The sequence below is a fragment of the Rhynchophorus ferrugineus genome, unplaced genomic scaffold (assembly GCF_030347505.1).
Source record: "Rhynchophorus ferrugineus isolate W39M unplaced genomic scaffold, kcgeb_rfMv2 rfM2, whole genome shotgun sequence".
Lineage (NCBI taxonomy): Eukaryota > Metazoa > Arthropoda > Insecta > Coleoptera > Curculionidae > Rhynchophorus > Rhynchophorus ferrugineus.
The window spans coordinates 79,706,880-79,724,482 of NW_027472581.1; the positions used below are offsets into that span (position 1 = coordinate 79,706,880).

Genomic DNA, 17,603 nt, shown 5'->3' on the forward strand with positions numbered 1-17,603 from the left:
TGTTTCAATCAATTTCACATGACCTCTTGGGGTGGCAGTTCACTTATTATAAATAGTATACAAATTAATCACTTCATGGGTTACGTCTAAAAACAAGCAGTTCCTATGAAGCGAGATTGATCTCTCATGTGGTGCAGAGTATTGACAAGGTGTGACATGAAAAACTTAATTTTAAATTAAGCAAGATGATACCCAGACAGTTTGCAGAATTGTTAAAATCTTACATCGGAATTTTCAACTCCTCTTTGGAGGAATAGTACTGGCATAATGACTGTAGGTAAAGACCATGAGGAAGTAGAAATAAAATTGTAAACGTCACTAAAGAAAATTAATAATTGGATCAAGCAATGGAGAATCAATTTGAATGAGACTAAAACTATTCACGTCAATTTTACATGAAACGAAATTCAACACATCTAATAAATATAATTTTTGGACACTCTTTGCAAAGCTGAGCTCAGAGGCTCATATAAAGATTGAACTGGACAATATATTTATAAGATTATATTGGTTATTTGTAAGAAATTCTGCTCTATCAACATATCGTTGTTTAAGCTAATTCCTAAGCCCATGGTTAAGTCATATGGCACCTAGGTTTTGCGAAGAACAGTAATCTGATTCAGGCTGGTTGGTTGGTTTCAGACCAAGGTACTAAGTGCTGTTAATGACTTGTGGTACTATGATAGGACGTTCTATGTTCGGCTGTATGTATATATTTTTTAATGTATGTTCGCCGATTTCTCCGTCAATTACGGACTGATTTTCAAAATTCTCTTTTTATTCGAAAGAGCGCGTGTAAGTGAAGATGGTCCCATTGGAACCAAGTCAGAATGTGCTGGGGGGAAGGGGGCATGGAAATCGAGGGAAACGCTGAAATTTCAAAGGCACGTACAGAGTTTTCACATATTTTTTATCGCAAAAAATTAGATAATTGTGTAACATTTAATGTTACTGTTGACCTGATGTGACGAAAAATCGGAAGTCGTTCAGTGCAAAAGCCATTCAGTTTGCTTTTTAAGCACTAATTGTAACATATAAGACGATGTACTGTACTTCAAAATGATCAAAGTTAGTAGTAGTTAAAATAATATTGTAATTAGATAATTAGGTTTACGTAGGTATTAAACTAAATTGTGTGTATATAGTAGAATATAAAATACGTGTAGTAGGTAGGTTAAATAGGTTTTTTCTTTATTTTGATTAGTTATTACAACGACATATTTTATATACATATTTTATTTTAAAATGTTTTTTTTGTGTTAAAAATCTAAGTTTGATTACTTTTAATTTTTTTGTGAATTTTTCATTTATTTTTTTAGTCGGTTCAATTTTTTTGTTAAAAATATTTTTAATTGTTAGAAAAATGAAACGAAGTAATATACATATTTAAAATTGCATATAGTACGCCAAATACCTAAGTTGTTGAATCACTGTGGTGTCAGTTAAGAGCTTTTAATTAATATCTTGTTTTTCGTTTCAGGGCAGTGGTCTTTGGACCAGCGTGACGGGCAGACAAGTAGTTTTAGGCGATACAAATTTGATGCATTTAACGGACGTAGAAAGAAAAGTATTACAGAAAGTTGCAATAGCCAAGTTGCAAGCTTTAAATTTAGGTGTATCTGTAAGGGTTCCCACAGGTATGTTATCGATCTGCTTATAACCCACAATTTATCAACTACTAACAACTAATTTGTATATATTATGCATTCTTTTGCACATTTTCACGGTTCTTTAACATTTCGAAAACGTGAATCATATGCTCCCTGCCATGCCTCACATATTTTCCTATATTAGTTTTCTAGATTTACCTCGTACACGTCTCTTCATTGATCCCTCCATTTGCAGAGCATGAAATTATGTCTGTAATTGTGTGTAGTTTGTAGTAAATATTCCATTAGAGCTTTTGATGATTCTCCAGGAATAACTCATCATTTTTTCTTCATTTTAAACTTACAACAACCTACTTCGAAAAAAGAGTATATGTTTGGCTATATATATTTTTTAAGGTATATTCGCTTATTTTTCTGTCAATTGTGGGCCGATTTTCAAAATTCTTTTTATTCGAAAAAGTGTACTTCCGAGGTAGTCCCATTGGAACCAAATTAGGATCTATTGGGGGGAAGGGGGAAATCGAGGAAAAAAGTTTTTACATATCTTTTATTTAAAATAATCAGATATTAGGGTATAATGTTACTACTGAGTAGTTGTGACGGAAAATCGGAAGTCATTCAGTACAAAAGCCAATTAGTTTGCTTATTAAGCACTAACTGTATCATATAAGACTCGTAGAAACACTGTAGACAACTGCTTCTACGGTTTAATGGTTAAGGTGTTTAGTCCCCAAATGGACGTTGCGGGTTCGAGTCCCGGCGGGGACAATCAGTTTTTGTTGTTGTTTAGTTAAAACCTTTGTCAAATTACCTAGGCTAGGTAGCGGACTCCGGGGCCTGTAACGCTCTTTATTTTCAATCATGGTTTATTTATTCCAATTTTTCCTCATACGGGCTGAACCTCTACTTGGCCTACCCATTGTAATATTAAATACAATAAGTGCGTAATTCATTGAACAAATATCTAACACTAAAAAGAGAGAAATAAAATATTTTTAACAAAAAAATCGAACTGATTTCAAAAAATAAATAAATACGCGTAGTAGATAGATTAAATAAGGTTTTTGTTTATTTTTAACTAGAACTAGACTGGTAAACTAGAAATTGCGACAAGAGATTTTGATAATATAGATGATCCTCGATCTATTCATAATATTAAAATACTGTCAAAAGATGGAACTGATGGGGATTCTTGGTCGTAATTAATAGGTCTTAATAAAATAGGTTCTTTAATCTCTAAAAATAAAACAAAACAGTTTCTTTTAAATTTATTTTAAAGAATAGTACTTACCCAAAATTAACTTATTTACAATTATAACTTGAAAATAGCTGGGCTTCAACTAAATACATTTTTATGTAAATACGGTTTATCTTGTGTAGAATAATATTTCAAAATATTTCTTTGATCAAAGAATAACTATATTGTACAAGACCAAAGGGATGAGAAGATATCGACAGAGTAAGAATATACTAACCACATGGGACCAATCAAGCTATGAGATATATTAATTATAAGCCATTGTTATTTTAACAAGAAGAATAAGAACAAATGTTAACTGAAGGATTAAAATTTTAATAATAAAAATAAGAATATTTTTTCAAAATCGGAAAAAGCTGATGTATACATTTTTTGTTAATTGCAGAAAATATTGGTGTAGTTCCTACAAAAAAACGACGGCCTTATCTGTTGAAAAGGAAAGCAATTACAACCAGCATCTTCGATGGCAGTAGAAAAGAAAGTGATAAAGGTAAGACATATCCAATTTATCTAACGTCTGACAACACTTTTTATGTTTGTACTTATATTTGTGTGAAAATAACAAAATGTTTTATCTCTAGATTAAAATTTTATATTTTATATCAATTTTAATTAACATATGTATGATCATATTTGGATGAATTAGTAAATATTTTGATATATTTAGTCAATGTTCAATTTTGTGGCTATATATGTGATTATTATGTGATGTGATGTTGTCTTCAACCTGAAAATGGTAAATATAAAACCGAAAGACATTAAATTACAAGATTTTATAATTTTTTATTAATCTCATAGAACTTCAACAATCTACCCGTGGGGAATAAGTATTACAATATGATTGTCATTATACAATATAACTCTACTGACATGTAGAAGGTCGCTTCAGTAAGTGATGTGCTGTACAAACTTACAGTCTAAATGTTATTCTAGATACAATACTAACTTATTCTAACCTCTATCCTAACTTATTTTAAATACTAATCTAACTTATTCTAGAGATTATCATATCTCAATCTATGTGTCTGTTAATCAGTTCGTATGGTAGTTTACGTTAGAGCCTACGCACTTCACTCTCATCGTGCACATTTATCTGTTTGATGAGTGCAGTGGGATGCACTATTTTGTCATGATGTGTGTTTTGTTTTTTGGGACTGAAAACTACCATCTGCATTCTATAGACATATTCTCTAATAGTTGCGTTTGTTTTAAGCTTCTAGTTCTTCGTCGTTGAATTTTGCTGGTTAGTAAAACCCATATTTAGAACGTCAAAATCCATAGTCACACATTTGTATTCAATAACAATTGATGTAGTGTAGTAAAATATTTTGTTTGGACGTACTGAGTGAATAATTATAAATATATTATCTTATTGATCCTTATTATTTGAAGGTAAAATATTAAATAAGAAAATATGAAGAAGAAAATATTTAAAATTAAATTAAGGTAAATGATATTGTGCGTTGAGTTACATAATCTATTATTATTTGTTTTAATAAGGTAGCATTATAATTTGCAAACATTTATTAAATACCTTTAATTTTTAATCAATTTAATATAATTACATAAACAGTTATATTTGGATATAATTAGATATTTTGGATTTAGGGTCTAATTTTTATTGCATAATTTATTTAATAGTGTTTTATATACTGATTCGTGAATTGCTGGATAATATGTGGTGAAATATATATTCGAACATGTCATCACCATCATCATCCAAACCAAACCAAATAATACATTTTTGTTTGCAAGAAAAAGCGAATTTCCTATCTGAATTGGATCTAGAGAGAAACGTATTTTTATCAGCATCTTTATATCAATAGCTTATCATATAATGTTATTCTCTTTCCACTTGATCAAAAAAAAACCAAGAAAATGGAATAGTTCTAAATTAAAACTAAAAGAAATGCAATTTTTATTTTATACCTCCCACAAAGGAAAAATAATAATAAAATTTTTATTAAATATCGTTTCTTTTCCTGTGTAGGAATAGGAGTAAGATTTTTTGTATGAAAAAGATTAATTTTTGTCTATGTTTTGATGTTTGTTATTTTATATCCTATTATATTTTTATATTTGTATTATATTATTATAATTTATAATAGTAATATTTATCGTATATTCAAATAATGTTTTTATTTTTCTCTAATTATTTTAGCACACGCATCGTAGAAAAAATAAATTAATGAAAATCTTTCTTGAACTTATTTTTCTTGTATAATTTGTATCTGTTTATTTAATTGATTGTGTCTATATATTTGGGAATTATAGAGCTTGGTTAATGGAGGTTAGATGATAGTGATGCCCATATGATGTGGCACGTCTGAACTGAAGGATGGTCAGTGACTAAATGGTCAAAGTAACCTTTAATGATATCTGAGATCAACGATTTAGGGTTGGCAGATCCTCGTTATTCTTTACTGGTCCTCGCTGCTGGCACCTCACAGGTGTTCAACATCTGAGATAACATTTCTGGGTATTTTGTATATGATGTAAAATTCAACATGCCTGAAGGTAATATCTAATGCATATCTAATATTTGACTTAGTCTTTCTTTTGAACTGCCTGAAAATAGTGCATTTAGTGCTTTATATAACATATATATCTTCACTTCATTTAAGGTTTCCTAAAATTAACCTATCTACTTAACAATTCAAGCTTTAAACGATCCAAGAAAAATATCTTTTCAGAAATTTTACAACACTGATCAACATAACATCTCTCTAGCTCTAACGTTTTTCTAACGTATCGTTTCTTATTCTTACGTACTCTACAGAAAAATGTCTTTTCTTGAAGTATGATTAAGTACGATTTTGATTATAAAATATCAGATGTTGAGAGCGAGATCTGAGAAGAAGCAGATGAAAGCAAATTTTGATCAATGGATTGAATAATATCATGGGTTTTTCGTTATTCTCTGTAATGGTTAATTACTTTTTTGAATGTTTCCTTCATGTATATAAAAGAGTTCTTTTTTATCAATTATTCTGTAAACTATTCAGAGTGATATCTTCTGTGTCTCAGCTCAGATACTTTTCAAATGATTTGTTAAGTATAAGTTATTAAAATTGTATTAATGGGAGTGGACATTTTTGATGATATAGTCAACGCGCTTTTTCGTTAGGCTATTTTCGCATCGGCAAATAGATTTTGCGTTTGTCTACCTGTGGTAAGTCACATGTTTCGGTAGCGGACGTGTTTTCTCCACTCTAGACGGTCGCCGCCTTTGACAGGTGGAATTTCAATACGCGAAAATATAAATATGTGCCGCGTTATTTTAAAGCACGAACATTAATGACGAACGATTTACGGAATATAATGTTACGACAGCACTTTATATTGAAAAAAAAAAACAAATATGATTGTTATGGGCTTCGATTTTAGACCGGTACGGAAAACGAATTCATTAAATTAATTAATGCTAATTTTGGGACAACATAAATTAATTAACCAAGATCATTGTTATTCTATGTTTTCATAATCTCTTCATTATTGTTAGTTGTTTTTTTACCGTACTGCATGCCAAGAATTTGACCATTATTATGTAATAGTTTCCTTGAGCATTAGCGTTTTTCTCTTTCCTGGGAATCTGAGGTTTTCAGAATCATCCGCATCATTATATTTTCTCTCACCTGTAGGGGCTTTAACTGAGTTGGTAGGATGAAGCTGTATCATACTTGGGACTCGTACAATTTTACCATTAGGTGATTAAATTGATGTTCCTCCGTCAAACTTTTGGTGGTAGCTTAGATGACTCTCTCAAATACCTCCTGTGTATCTTGACTTAGCTACTTTTATGGATTTTATGACAAGTTATCGAATCTTAATTAGTTAGAAAACCATTTGATCGTGTTTCTGCGTCTATAACGACAGTGTCTTCATTCAATACTAGATTCAGACGTATCAGTTATAATTTATGGTGATATTCCATAGCAGTTTCATTTAATTTAAGATTGCACTTTCATACACTTTAAGACTTCCTCTATGTCTTTTACTTTCGGCGATCAATTATATAATTATATAATTAAAAGAGGTTATACTGCCTTACCATATGCTTCAACATGTCCGGTTTTAATTAAATTCAAGATAATTGTTTTTACTAAATGAATTTATTAGTTTTATTACATTGTATTTAAGGTTACTGATTCAAATAATGTGATAATGTGCATATTACATTTTCTTATTGGCCGATTTTATGAAGTTTTGTATTTCTTCAGGACGGTGTTGTGTCTTTGATTGTTTCTAAAGTTTGAAAATACGAAGGAAAAAATGATATAGTTACTGGTGTTTGCTATAATTCACAAATGGTTAATTTAAATCGTGCATTCATTGAGCTGCTCGGGGAATGGTAGAAAAATCTTCAAGATTAATCATCGAATCTTCATCACAGCCAATGGAAACCATTTTACTCTGTTATTGTATAGTATATAATAAATTATTTATGTACCAATAGATTCGACAGAAGTTCGTATCGACATATGGAATCTAGTTGTGAGGTGTGCCAAAAATAACAAAACACATATTATTCTACGATTTAAAAATAAAAATAATTAATGTTATATTCAGAATTTTTAATAACATAGCTATAATATTTATAGGTACTTGAATACTATCCTCATCATATTGATTTTCTCTCATGGATTCTTGAGATATCGTTGTTAAATTCAACATATAGTGGCTTGTAATGCTTTTTTTATGCTTGAAGTGACGATCTTTTGTGATTTACAACTTTTATAATTTGTTCTTTTGGGTATTTTTGAAAATCCGTTGGTCCTTGTTGCCAATAACCTCATTTTAGTCATTATGCCTATTAGTCATGTTATAAAGGCCAAATTTTTTGTTACTTATCATTAATTCTTATTAAATTCTTCCTGCAATTCCTCTTCATTTTCTTTAGTTTTCTAATATATTAAGTTACATTTCCAAGTAAAAAAAGTTATCTCTGCTTGGGGATTATAGAAAGATTTTAGAAAAATGTAAGTTTGGAAAATTAGTTATTTGGGTTTGTTTCTAATGGACGACTTTAAGGTGGCATATATGTAGCAATAATTATTCAATGTACCTATAGTATAAAGCTTATGAAAGCCATTGGTCCATAGACAAATTGAGATATAAACATAGTGCCATTACTTGATTCAGTCAAAAGTACGCTTGTATTACGTAAACACGTATTACGATTTGAAAGTAAAAATTTTAGTAAAAAGGTTAGTTTTTGTACTTTTATTCCCTAAAAAGAAAAAATACAGTGCGGGTTTATTGGAAATTCTGTAGTTTCTGTGATGGCCTTGTTAAATTACCTTTGTCGTTTTCGATACCATTCTCTCCTACTCTCATTTCTCACCACCTATTGTTTTTTGAATATCTCCCTCCAATTATATTCCATGTTCCCATCTATCCATTTATTATTAATATGCTTTAGGGTAAAATGATGTGGCTCGGTGAATGGAGGTAAATCGAAATGAAACAGTGGTGTTTACATAATGTGACCGTTATTTATTGGCAATATAAAAAATGAGAAAAATACAAAGATAAAAAGGATGGCAGCGGAGTTACCTGAAGACGAGGCTTGGGCAGTCGATGGTGGCACGTCTAAACCAAACGAGGGTTGAACACAGAATGACCGAAATACCCTTCAATAATATCCCAGATAAACGTCTCGGGGTTGCCGCCAGCTATTCGTTGTCGGGTTCCAGTTGGCACCCCGCCCGTGTTCAACATCTGGGATTATATTTCTGGGTATTTTGTAGACCGTTATTCCACGATGTAAAATTCGACATGCTCAAGGTCGCTACAATACTCCCCTGCCAGAATTTTACATAAAATTATTTCAAAAATACAAAAAATGTTTGCAAAAAATATCAAATACAAAAAAAAACATATACCAAACAAAATGTGCTGTGTAAACTGGGCTTTGAAAAAATATGATAGTTCGAAACGGTTGTGGTTGGTACGGTTGCGATCTGGTACGGCTGTTGATATCTTCCGGTCCTACAGATACCGTTGCATCATCGTCGCTTTGGCACTTGAATGTGGTCCCTCGACGGCGTTGAAAACAAGCTATTCTTCAGACAGGGCTCCCGTAATCGACGCTGTGGGAGGATCGACTGTTCGACGACGTGGTAGCTTATTTTCTTCGACGACGAGACGTTAGCAATTCTGGTACTTCGGCGAAGACATAACGAGTCTACGGTGACTGCAATCGGTACCTAGCTTCTGGAGCTGCTCTGTGACTAATCCGTAGTCACATACGTTAGGTTAATTCAGAAAAAAACAAATAACGACGGTATCCGACCGAAGCTGCCCAAAGCCTTTTAAATCAAAATATCTGCCAGTATGACGGAGACGGCGAGCGAAGGAAGACATTATGATTTAAACATAGCGCCGAAAGAAATGTTTAGCCGAGACGCTGATGATTAAGCAGTGATGCAAAAATATTCCAAAAGATTGTGAAATAAAAATTTTGACAAAAAAAAATTTAAAAAATTAATTGGAAATAATGAAATTAATCGGAATAAAATGAAAATGAATCTTGAAGGTAAAATTGAAAAGGAATCGAATTAAAAATATTTAAAATTTTGAAACAAAAAAAATATAACGGTCACGTAAAATACACCATTTTCTACGTACCCTCCATTCACGAGTCCAAACCCAATTTTGCGAAAGATCACGTCGGGGTCACCACTTTAGGGTAAAATGATGTGGCTCGGTGAATGGAGGTAAATCGAAATGAAACAGTGGTGTTTACATAATGTGACCGTTATTTATTGGCAATATAAAAAATGAGAAAAATACAAAGATAAAAAGGATGGCAGCGGAGTTACCTGAAGACGAGGCTTGGGCAGTCGATGGTGGCACGTCTAAACCAAACGAGGGTTGAACACTGAATGACCGAAATACCCTTCAATAATATCCCAGATAAACGTCTCGGGGTTGCCGCCAGCTATTCGTTGTCGGGTTCCAGTTGGCACCCCGCCCGTGTTCAACATCTGGGATTATATTTCTGGGTATTTTGTAGACCGTTATTCCACGATGTAAAATTCGACATGCTCAAGGTCGCTACAATGCCATTTAATGTCTTTACAATTTGGTTCTTATGATAATCTTCCTCCGCTTTATTTTCTATTTTCCTCAGTATTTGCCTCTGTTTCCTAGATATGTCCCCATTAATACATATTATTTATTTCAATTTAACCAGTTTATGTTTAATCTTCATGGTCATTTTGATGATTGTTGTATGTGATTTTTTATCTTAACTAGACAGATCCTATTTCTCAGATTTCTAGATTATTTTACTAGTATTTCTATAATTAGGATGCGTTGCGTTCTGCTTTCCCATCCAATCCTTGAATAAGTGTATTTCCTTTTCATTTCTTTCCATCCATGTAATCAATCATATTCTGCTTTTACTTCATTTCCATCTTAATATAATAGTCTCACCTCTTAGCCTCTCATTTTCCTCCATGATCTTGATCAGCACTTCATTCGTCAAACATCGAACATTTGGACATTGGGGCTATTCTTAGTCTTCGCACTTCGTCCCAACTCTCTTCAGCTTCGCATTTGATTCTCCTCTTTTTCTTTGTCTGTGATATATTATTCTTCTTCTCTGTTAATTTTATCTCAATATCGCACATTGATATAGAAAATTTAAATACAAAAATATATAAACTCTAAGTAAGTAATTTCCAATTAGACATCATTTCCTCCATTCATACTATCAGGCTAAGAATTGTTTTTGGGGGTTGAAAATCATACAAGAATAATAAAGTCATATTGTCATAATTTGAATATAGTTTCGCCTAAATATTAAGGAATTACCATTGGTCTATGGATTGCTGTCACTTTATGTCTTTATATATAAATATTTAACTTTCTTGCCAATACGGCTATCAAAGTCGTAACAATTTTGCTAATAATTTGATCATTTCCAAGATTAAATTTACAGTAAATTATAATATATTCTATTATATATATATATATATATATATATATATATATATATATATATATATATATATATATATATATATATATATATATATATATATTTTTAAGTCTACCAACTATGGGTTTTTCTGGACTGAGCCTAAAGTTTAACGTGAGCTTCAAACTACGGTTCTCAGCATTAAGCCTACCGACTGGCGAGTGACCAACTTTAGAAATCATCCCAGAAGTCATCCGGTCTTACTCAGCCTACTGGTTACTAGCGTGACTGGGATCAATTTCCTTGTCGGATTTTACACTTTTCCTCACAACATTCACAAATTTTAAACAACCACAAACATAAATTTACGACCATACCCCAGCAGGATTCGAACTCGCGGCTATCGCAACAGTAGGAGGACCGTCCCATCGCCTTTACCACTGCGCCACCAAGCCAGCTTATAATATATTCTATAATATATTCTTTTAGTAACGTTGGCATTCGTATATTATTGATGTAATACAAGAAGTATAATTTTAGTTTGGGCTCAGGTTGCATAAATAATTAGTTAGTACTATGCCCTATATAACACCGATATTTTTTGAAAAAGTGACTATTGAATTTTTATCAACAGATCTTTATTTATTTTATATTTTCTTAAAAAAAACTAATTTTACTTTCGCATTTTAAACAAACATATAAAACACAGACTTTATATGTCTATGTCTATAATGAATTATTTAATAGTAATAATAGATATTTAATGTATATATTTTGCTAAGTTCGATTAAAGAGCAATATTCCGAATGAAAATTTAATACATGGAAAATTTACATATCCTTTTAAATAGACCTTGGAAAAAACAAGAGAATAATATGTTTGCGTAGCTACGTAAATTGAGCGTTTGATGTTAGTTAGTTGTAATAATGTAGTTCGCGGAAATAATTTCGGAGTTTCTGGGTATAAAAGTGCAAAAAAATCGAACCATTTCTTAAACAACATAAGAAACATTTCGTAGTTTAAACGAGATGGAAATATTCAGATATATATAAATGGTGGTCATTGTTTGAGTAATATAGATGGCAACAAGCATAGTTGTGTCATAGTTAAAAATTAAAATTAGGGTTAAATATTAATTAATTTAAATATTAGATATTAATAAGCGTTGGGAACTATCAACTGAAAACAGTCGAAACAGTCGATAGTCAAAAAACTAGCGATTGAAAATAGTCATTACTATTTTCGGTAAAATGCACGGTTTGACTGTTTTTTTTTTCATTTCGTGATGTCAGATGAAGCTGTACGAACCCTTTCCTGTATAAATTGTGAGAGAGGAAAGGACGGAGAATTGCTTGTTGCAGTTAATTTTATATGTGCTTATAATCTCCATCGGTAGTATAAGCTAGACGGAGATGTACATGTTGTTTCACGTACTAACTTTAAAAAAGAAAAGGAAATAAATAATTACTGAATAATATTAACTAGCGTTGAGAACTATCGACTGACCGAGAGTCAACTAAAACTTAACAAAAATCGAGAGAGTAATTGAAATATTACCTATTATTGCCATAAAAACAGCCAAAAGTATTTTACTATTTATCGTTCACAATTTAAATCTTTTTACCCTATTACATTAACAATCTTGAAAAATATAGTTCGAAAATGCTACTATATTAATGTACAATATATTGTTATTTACAAGCAAACTACCAAAGAAATCATAAAACTATATATAATACGTATAAATCTATTATATATATGTAAGAGCCACAACGTTAAAAATCAATCGAATGAAACTAGTAGAACCAAAAATAGTAACTAAAACTACACGACTGAAAGAGTGGATAATAAATAGTAACAAAACCAATCGGACCGAAAATAGCGATTGAAAACAGTCGACTGAAACAGTCACTGGTAAAAGTAGTAAAATCGGTGGAACCAAAAATAGCGATTGAAACAGTCGATAGTAAACAGTAGTCAATTACTAAACAGTCGATAGTCGTTTTCAGTCGATAGTTCCCAACGCTAATATATTAATTATGGTATTTTGTCCATAAAGCTAAAAACCTATTCGAGTAAAGGCAATGTAAATCTCACAAATGAAACAGAATTTAGAAATATATAAGTTTAGGGAAATAGTAAATTCATTTCTCTTAATGGATGAATTTAAAGAAGGCATCTCTAGTAATACCTATACAATGAACCCATATGTTAGCTCTTATGAAAGGAAACAGTCAATAGAAAAATTAGGATATAACGAGTTATTCCTTTTTACTTTATCCAATTATACCTTTACAAGTTATTTTCCAATTTATATATCCTAAAAAAGAAAGAAAAAAAAAGCTTTCTGAAAATTGTGTGATGTTTGTCGTAGGAGTGAAGTTCAAATGAAGTGAATTTATAGTGTTAGCATTGGTTTTCTCTTTTTTAACCGACTTTGAAAAAGGACGAGGTTTTATGGTCGGCTGTATATATTTTTTAAATGTATGTTCGCCGATTTTTCTGCCAATTGTGGGCCGATTTTCGAAATTCTTTTTTTATTCGAAATAGTGCACTTCCAAGGTGGTCCCATTGGAACCAAATCAAAATAATGATATAATTGGGTAATGTTATTGCTGAGCCGCTGTGAAGGAAACTCGCAAGTCAATCAGTGAAAAAGTCATTTAGTTTGCTTTTTAAGCACTATCTATAGCATATAGGGCCTCGTAAAAATACTGTAGACAACTGCTTCTATGGTTTACTGCTTAAAACGTTTAGCTCCCAAACGGAGGTCGCGGTTTCGAATCCCGGCGAAGACGATAACCTTTTGTTGTTTAGTTAGAACATATGACAAATCACCTAGGTTAGGTAGTGGAACCCGGGACCTGAAGCTTGTTGTCATTGTTTCTTTACCCCTATTTTTCCTCATACGGGCAGCAACTTTACTTGGCTTAACCATTGTAATATTAAATAAAATAACTGCACAATTTATTGAGTAAATATTTAACACTAAAAAGAGAAAAATAAAATATTTTTAACAAAAATTGAGCCCAAAATGTGTAAAAATAATAATATATGTTTGTATACATATACAAAAAATTAAATTACCAACAAAAAAATAGTAGTAGGTTTAGGTAGGTGTTAAGCTAAATTATGTGTATATATAAGTCGGCTCAATTTTTTTGCTAAAAATATTTTAATATTCTAGTATATAGCCTACCATAGTAAAACACATATTTTTGGCAAAATTATTATTTTTTATTCAACATAATTCCCTTCAAGGGTGTTACACTGATTATAGCGACCAACTCTTAGATCCAACTTTTAGATACCATTTTTGTAATACAATTTGTCCATTGCTTCAAAATAGGCCTCAGTTTCGGCAATCACCTCCTCAGTCGACGAAAATTTCTTCCCAGCGAGCGTTCTTTTGAGATCTAAGAACAGGAAATAGTCGCTCGAGGGCCAGATATGGAGAATACGGTGGATAAGGAAGCAATTCGAAACCCAATTAATGGATTTTTTTTTCATCGTTTTCACTGATTTGTGATACTGTGCATTGTCTTGGTGAAGCAACACTTCCTTTTGCTTCAAATGCTGCAGTTTTTTCGGCGATTTCGTCCTTCGAACGGTCTAATAACGCTATGTAAGAGTCGCTGTTGATGGTCTTTCCATTTTCAAGGTAGTCAATGAAAATTATTTAATGCGTATCCCAAAATATAGACGCCATAACCTTGCCAGCCAACTGTTGCGTTTTCCCACGCTTTGGAGCGGGTTTATCGTGTGCAGTGCACTCGGATGACTGTCGATTGAACTTCGGAGCGAAATGATGGAGCCATGTTTCATCAATTGTCACATATCGATATAAAAACTTGGGTTTGTTACGCTGGATCATCTTCAAACACTGCTCCAAATCATCAACTCATCGTTGTTTTTGGCCAAAAGTGAGCTCGCGCCGCACCCACTTTGCTAAGACCTTTCTCATACCCAAATATTCGTGAATGATATGATGTACGTGTTCAGTTGATATCTTTAGAATGTCTGCTGTTTCATTCAATTTCAACAACCTCTTTTGGGCGTCTACTGCGTTCATCGTCTTCGGTGCTCATTTCACCACATCTAGATTTAGCATACCAATCCTTGATGGTTGATTTTCCTGGAGCAGTGTCCCGAAACTCGGCATCAAGTCAAGTTTTTGAATTAACTATATTCATTTTCTTCAAAAAGCAATATTTTATCAACAGGCGAAATTTCTTTTTATTCATTTTTTCACAATAACAAAGATTGTTTCACTCAAAATGCTTTAATTCACAAACTAATGATCCGACAGCTGTTAAATTTATACACGCATCTTTTTAGGGCAAAAGTTGAGATAGATTGACTGGGTTGAAAAGTCTTAACTCACCGATTACCATTTTCCACTGCTCCTGCAAAACTTTCTTAGTGCTTGTGGATGTCACTTATTCTGTTTATAGACCATTTATTTATTAGATGTTCTATAGAGATGGAATTTTAGTTTTACCAATAAGGTGGCAAACATATTTTGTCCAAAGCATCATTTATCGCAAGATATTAATAGAAAACAAAAATTCATCAATATTTTCAGAATAATATTGTTTTAATATATTTAGTTGGATGAATACATATGCGACAGAGATCAGCAGCCACCTAAAACAAATATAACTGAAAAATTACGCTCGACACCAACTAAAACAGATATGAGTATTTTTCTGAACTCCTTGAAGTTACGACGAAGAACACGTTCCCGACGAAAATAATTTTCGTTTTTTTAAAGCGATTTTATTAATGTGTTTATTATAATAATGAGTCAGTGGATCACACAGGCGCGAATATATTTAGTTATTATTATTGGGTTTTTCGCAGGCACCGCGATATACTATACGACTAGAAAAGTTTCGTTTTTCTGCCTTTTAGTATAGCTTTAATGTCAATATACAGTTTTAGTTATAATCATATGGTAATTTAAGGAATTATTTGAACATGGATGTTGAGCATTTAAAAACAGTTTACGACCTAAAAAATTGGTCGTCTATATACTTAGTTCGTTTTTGTTCAAAAGTAGTAGCTTTGGCATCAATATTAGCTTGAAATTAGCTCAAAATTCCTATAGAAAAGCGATGTCCCTTTGTGGGTGGCCGTGATGTTTTTATATAGGTGTACTATTGGCTACCTACCACGACTAGGTATAGTCTATTTGACATAACAGTGAACTCGCGTCATCACGATGTTGGTTGCCTGTTGCACTTTTTACATTCGTTTTGAAAACAGACAATACGTTTCCTTCTCACTTTATTGTAGTTAAAAAGAGATGAAAGTAACCGAATCGGCATATTAAATTCGCCCGGGTGACAAACGTCTGCAAAATTGTTGAAAATGATAATGACAATAATTATAGGTTGTAAAGCGGGTTTGCTTATTTTAAACGAGATAATATATGCATTAGATGTACTATAACGTTAAAATATATTATATTTTATACCATAATTTTGGTTTTATTAATTTATTTAGATTATAATTTTGTTATCAAGTCAATCTGAACTAAAACTCGCAATTCGTTTTCATGTAATACATTTATATGATGTTAGTTCACTATTTTAATGAACGGGCTATATCTAACCTTCCCTTTGCACTACAAATATGTAACATAATGGAATTAAGTGTGTTAAAATGTTTCGATCAAAATTTGTTACAATGTTTTCTACCATACAATGTGTTATTTTTCCTTCGTAAGATAAAATAAATAGAACTGATAATTTAGCAGGAGCATGCAACATACAACTCTCAATGTGAAAACGACGATTATTCAAAATATATTCTACACATTTTCATTGGTTGTCTTTGTAATTTAATGGAGGTCAACGGCGTGCTAAGATCCAAGAAGAAAGTCATTTCGAATTGGTATTCTTGGAATCAGTTATTGGTATTCTTGGAATCAGTACATTGTTCGACAATCTTCTGTTCGACTTCTTAACACCAACTATTGATTCGGTTGTTCCAGATTAATTAGCGTGAACTTAATTAATTTAGGAATTTAGTTGCATCAGTAATGGAATGCATAAACTTAATATAGACAATGGATTAATGGAATGATAGCATTTGGTGATCGATTGGGCTTTGAATTTTTAAGTTCAAATAGTCTACTGAATTTATCGATAACATTTAACAGCTGCAATGAACAATGTTTTAAAATATTTTTACTGTTTCAACAATTTGCTTTATTTAAATTTTGTTATGATAATTACAATCACAAAAGAAATAGTTAGCAAAATAGGTGCATAATTCTTAATCATCGTCATTTTAAGTATCTTATATTTAGTAGTATTTATATTAGTATATTTTATAGTATACTATAATATATAATCTGTAGTAAATAATGCAAATGAGAAATTATATGCATTCGTTAATTGGATTTTAATATAAACGAATACAGTATCAATGTATCAAAAAACGGATTATGTAAAAATATAGATATCAAGAATGTATTTCTAAAAATTAATCTATTTCTCTAATCTATGAAAGAACGGAGATTTTAACTTGGTCGTATACTATAAATTATTTTAATGCTATTAATAAATTCTTTAAATAAACCTAAATGAGATGTTTTTTTACAAACTATATTTAAGCTGAGATAGCGATTGTTAAAATCTAATCAATATTGGTTTACTACTTTTATTAAAAATATTATAAATTCCATATACGTTGTTGTTGAATGGATTTGCAGAAGGGAGATCACAATATATCTACAATATGGATAAATCAATAAATCTCATTATTGCAATGATTTTCTAAGAGGCTAGTAAAATACTGC

The 17,603-nt window shown here is 31.4% G+C and overlaps 1 protein-coding gene across 2 annotated transcripts in view; it reads left to right on the forward strand.

Moving 5' to 3' along the window:
• The window catches only part of RhoGAP102A (Rho GTPase activating protein at 102A), a 75,211-nt gene that overhangs the window by 17,348 nt on the left and 40,260 nt on the right, over positions 1-17,603 (forward strand). For both annotated transcript variants that reach the window (XM_076396396.1, XM_076396397.1), the window contains exons 3-4: positions 1,481-1,637; positions 3,254-3,358. In XM_076396396.1, the coding sequence (XP_076252511.1) occupies positions 1,481-1,637; positions 3,254-3,358 (262 nt within the window). The remainder of the gene's footprint in view (positions 1-1,480; positions 1,638-3,253; positions 3,359-17,603) is intronic.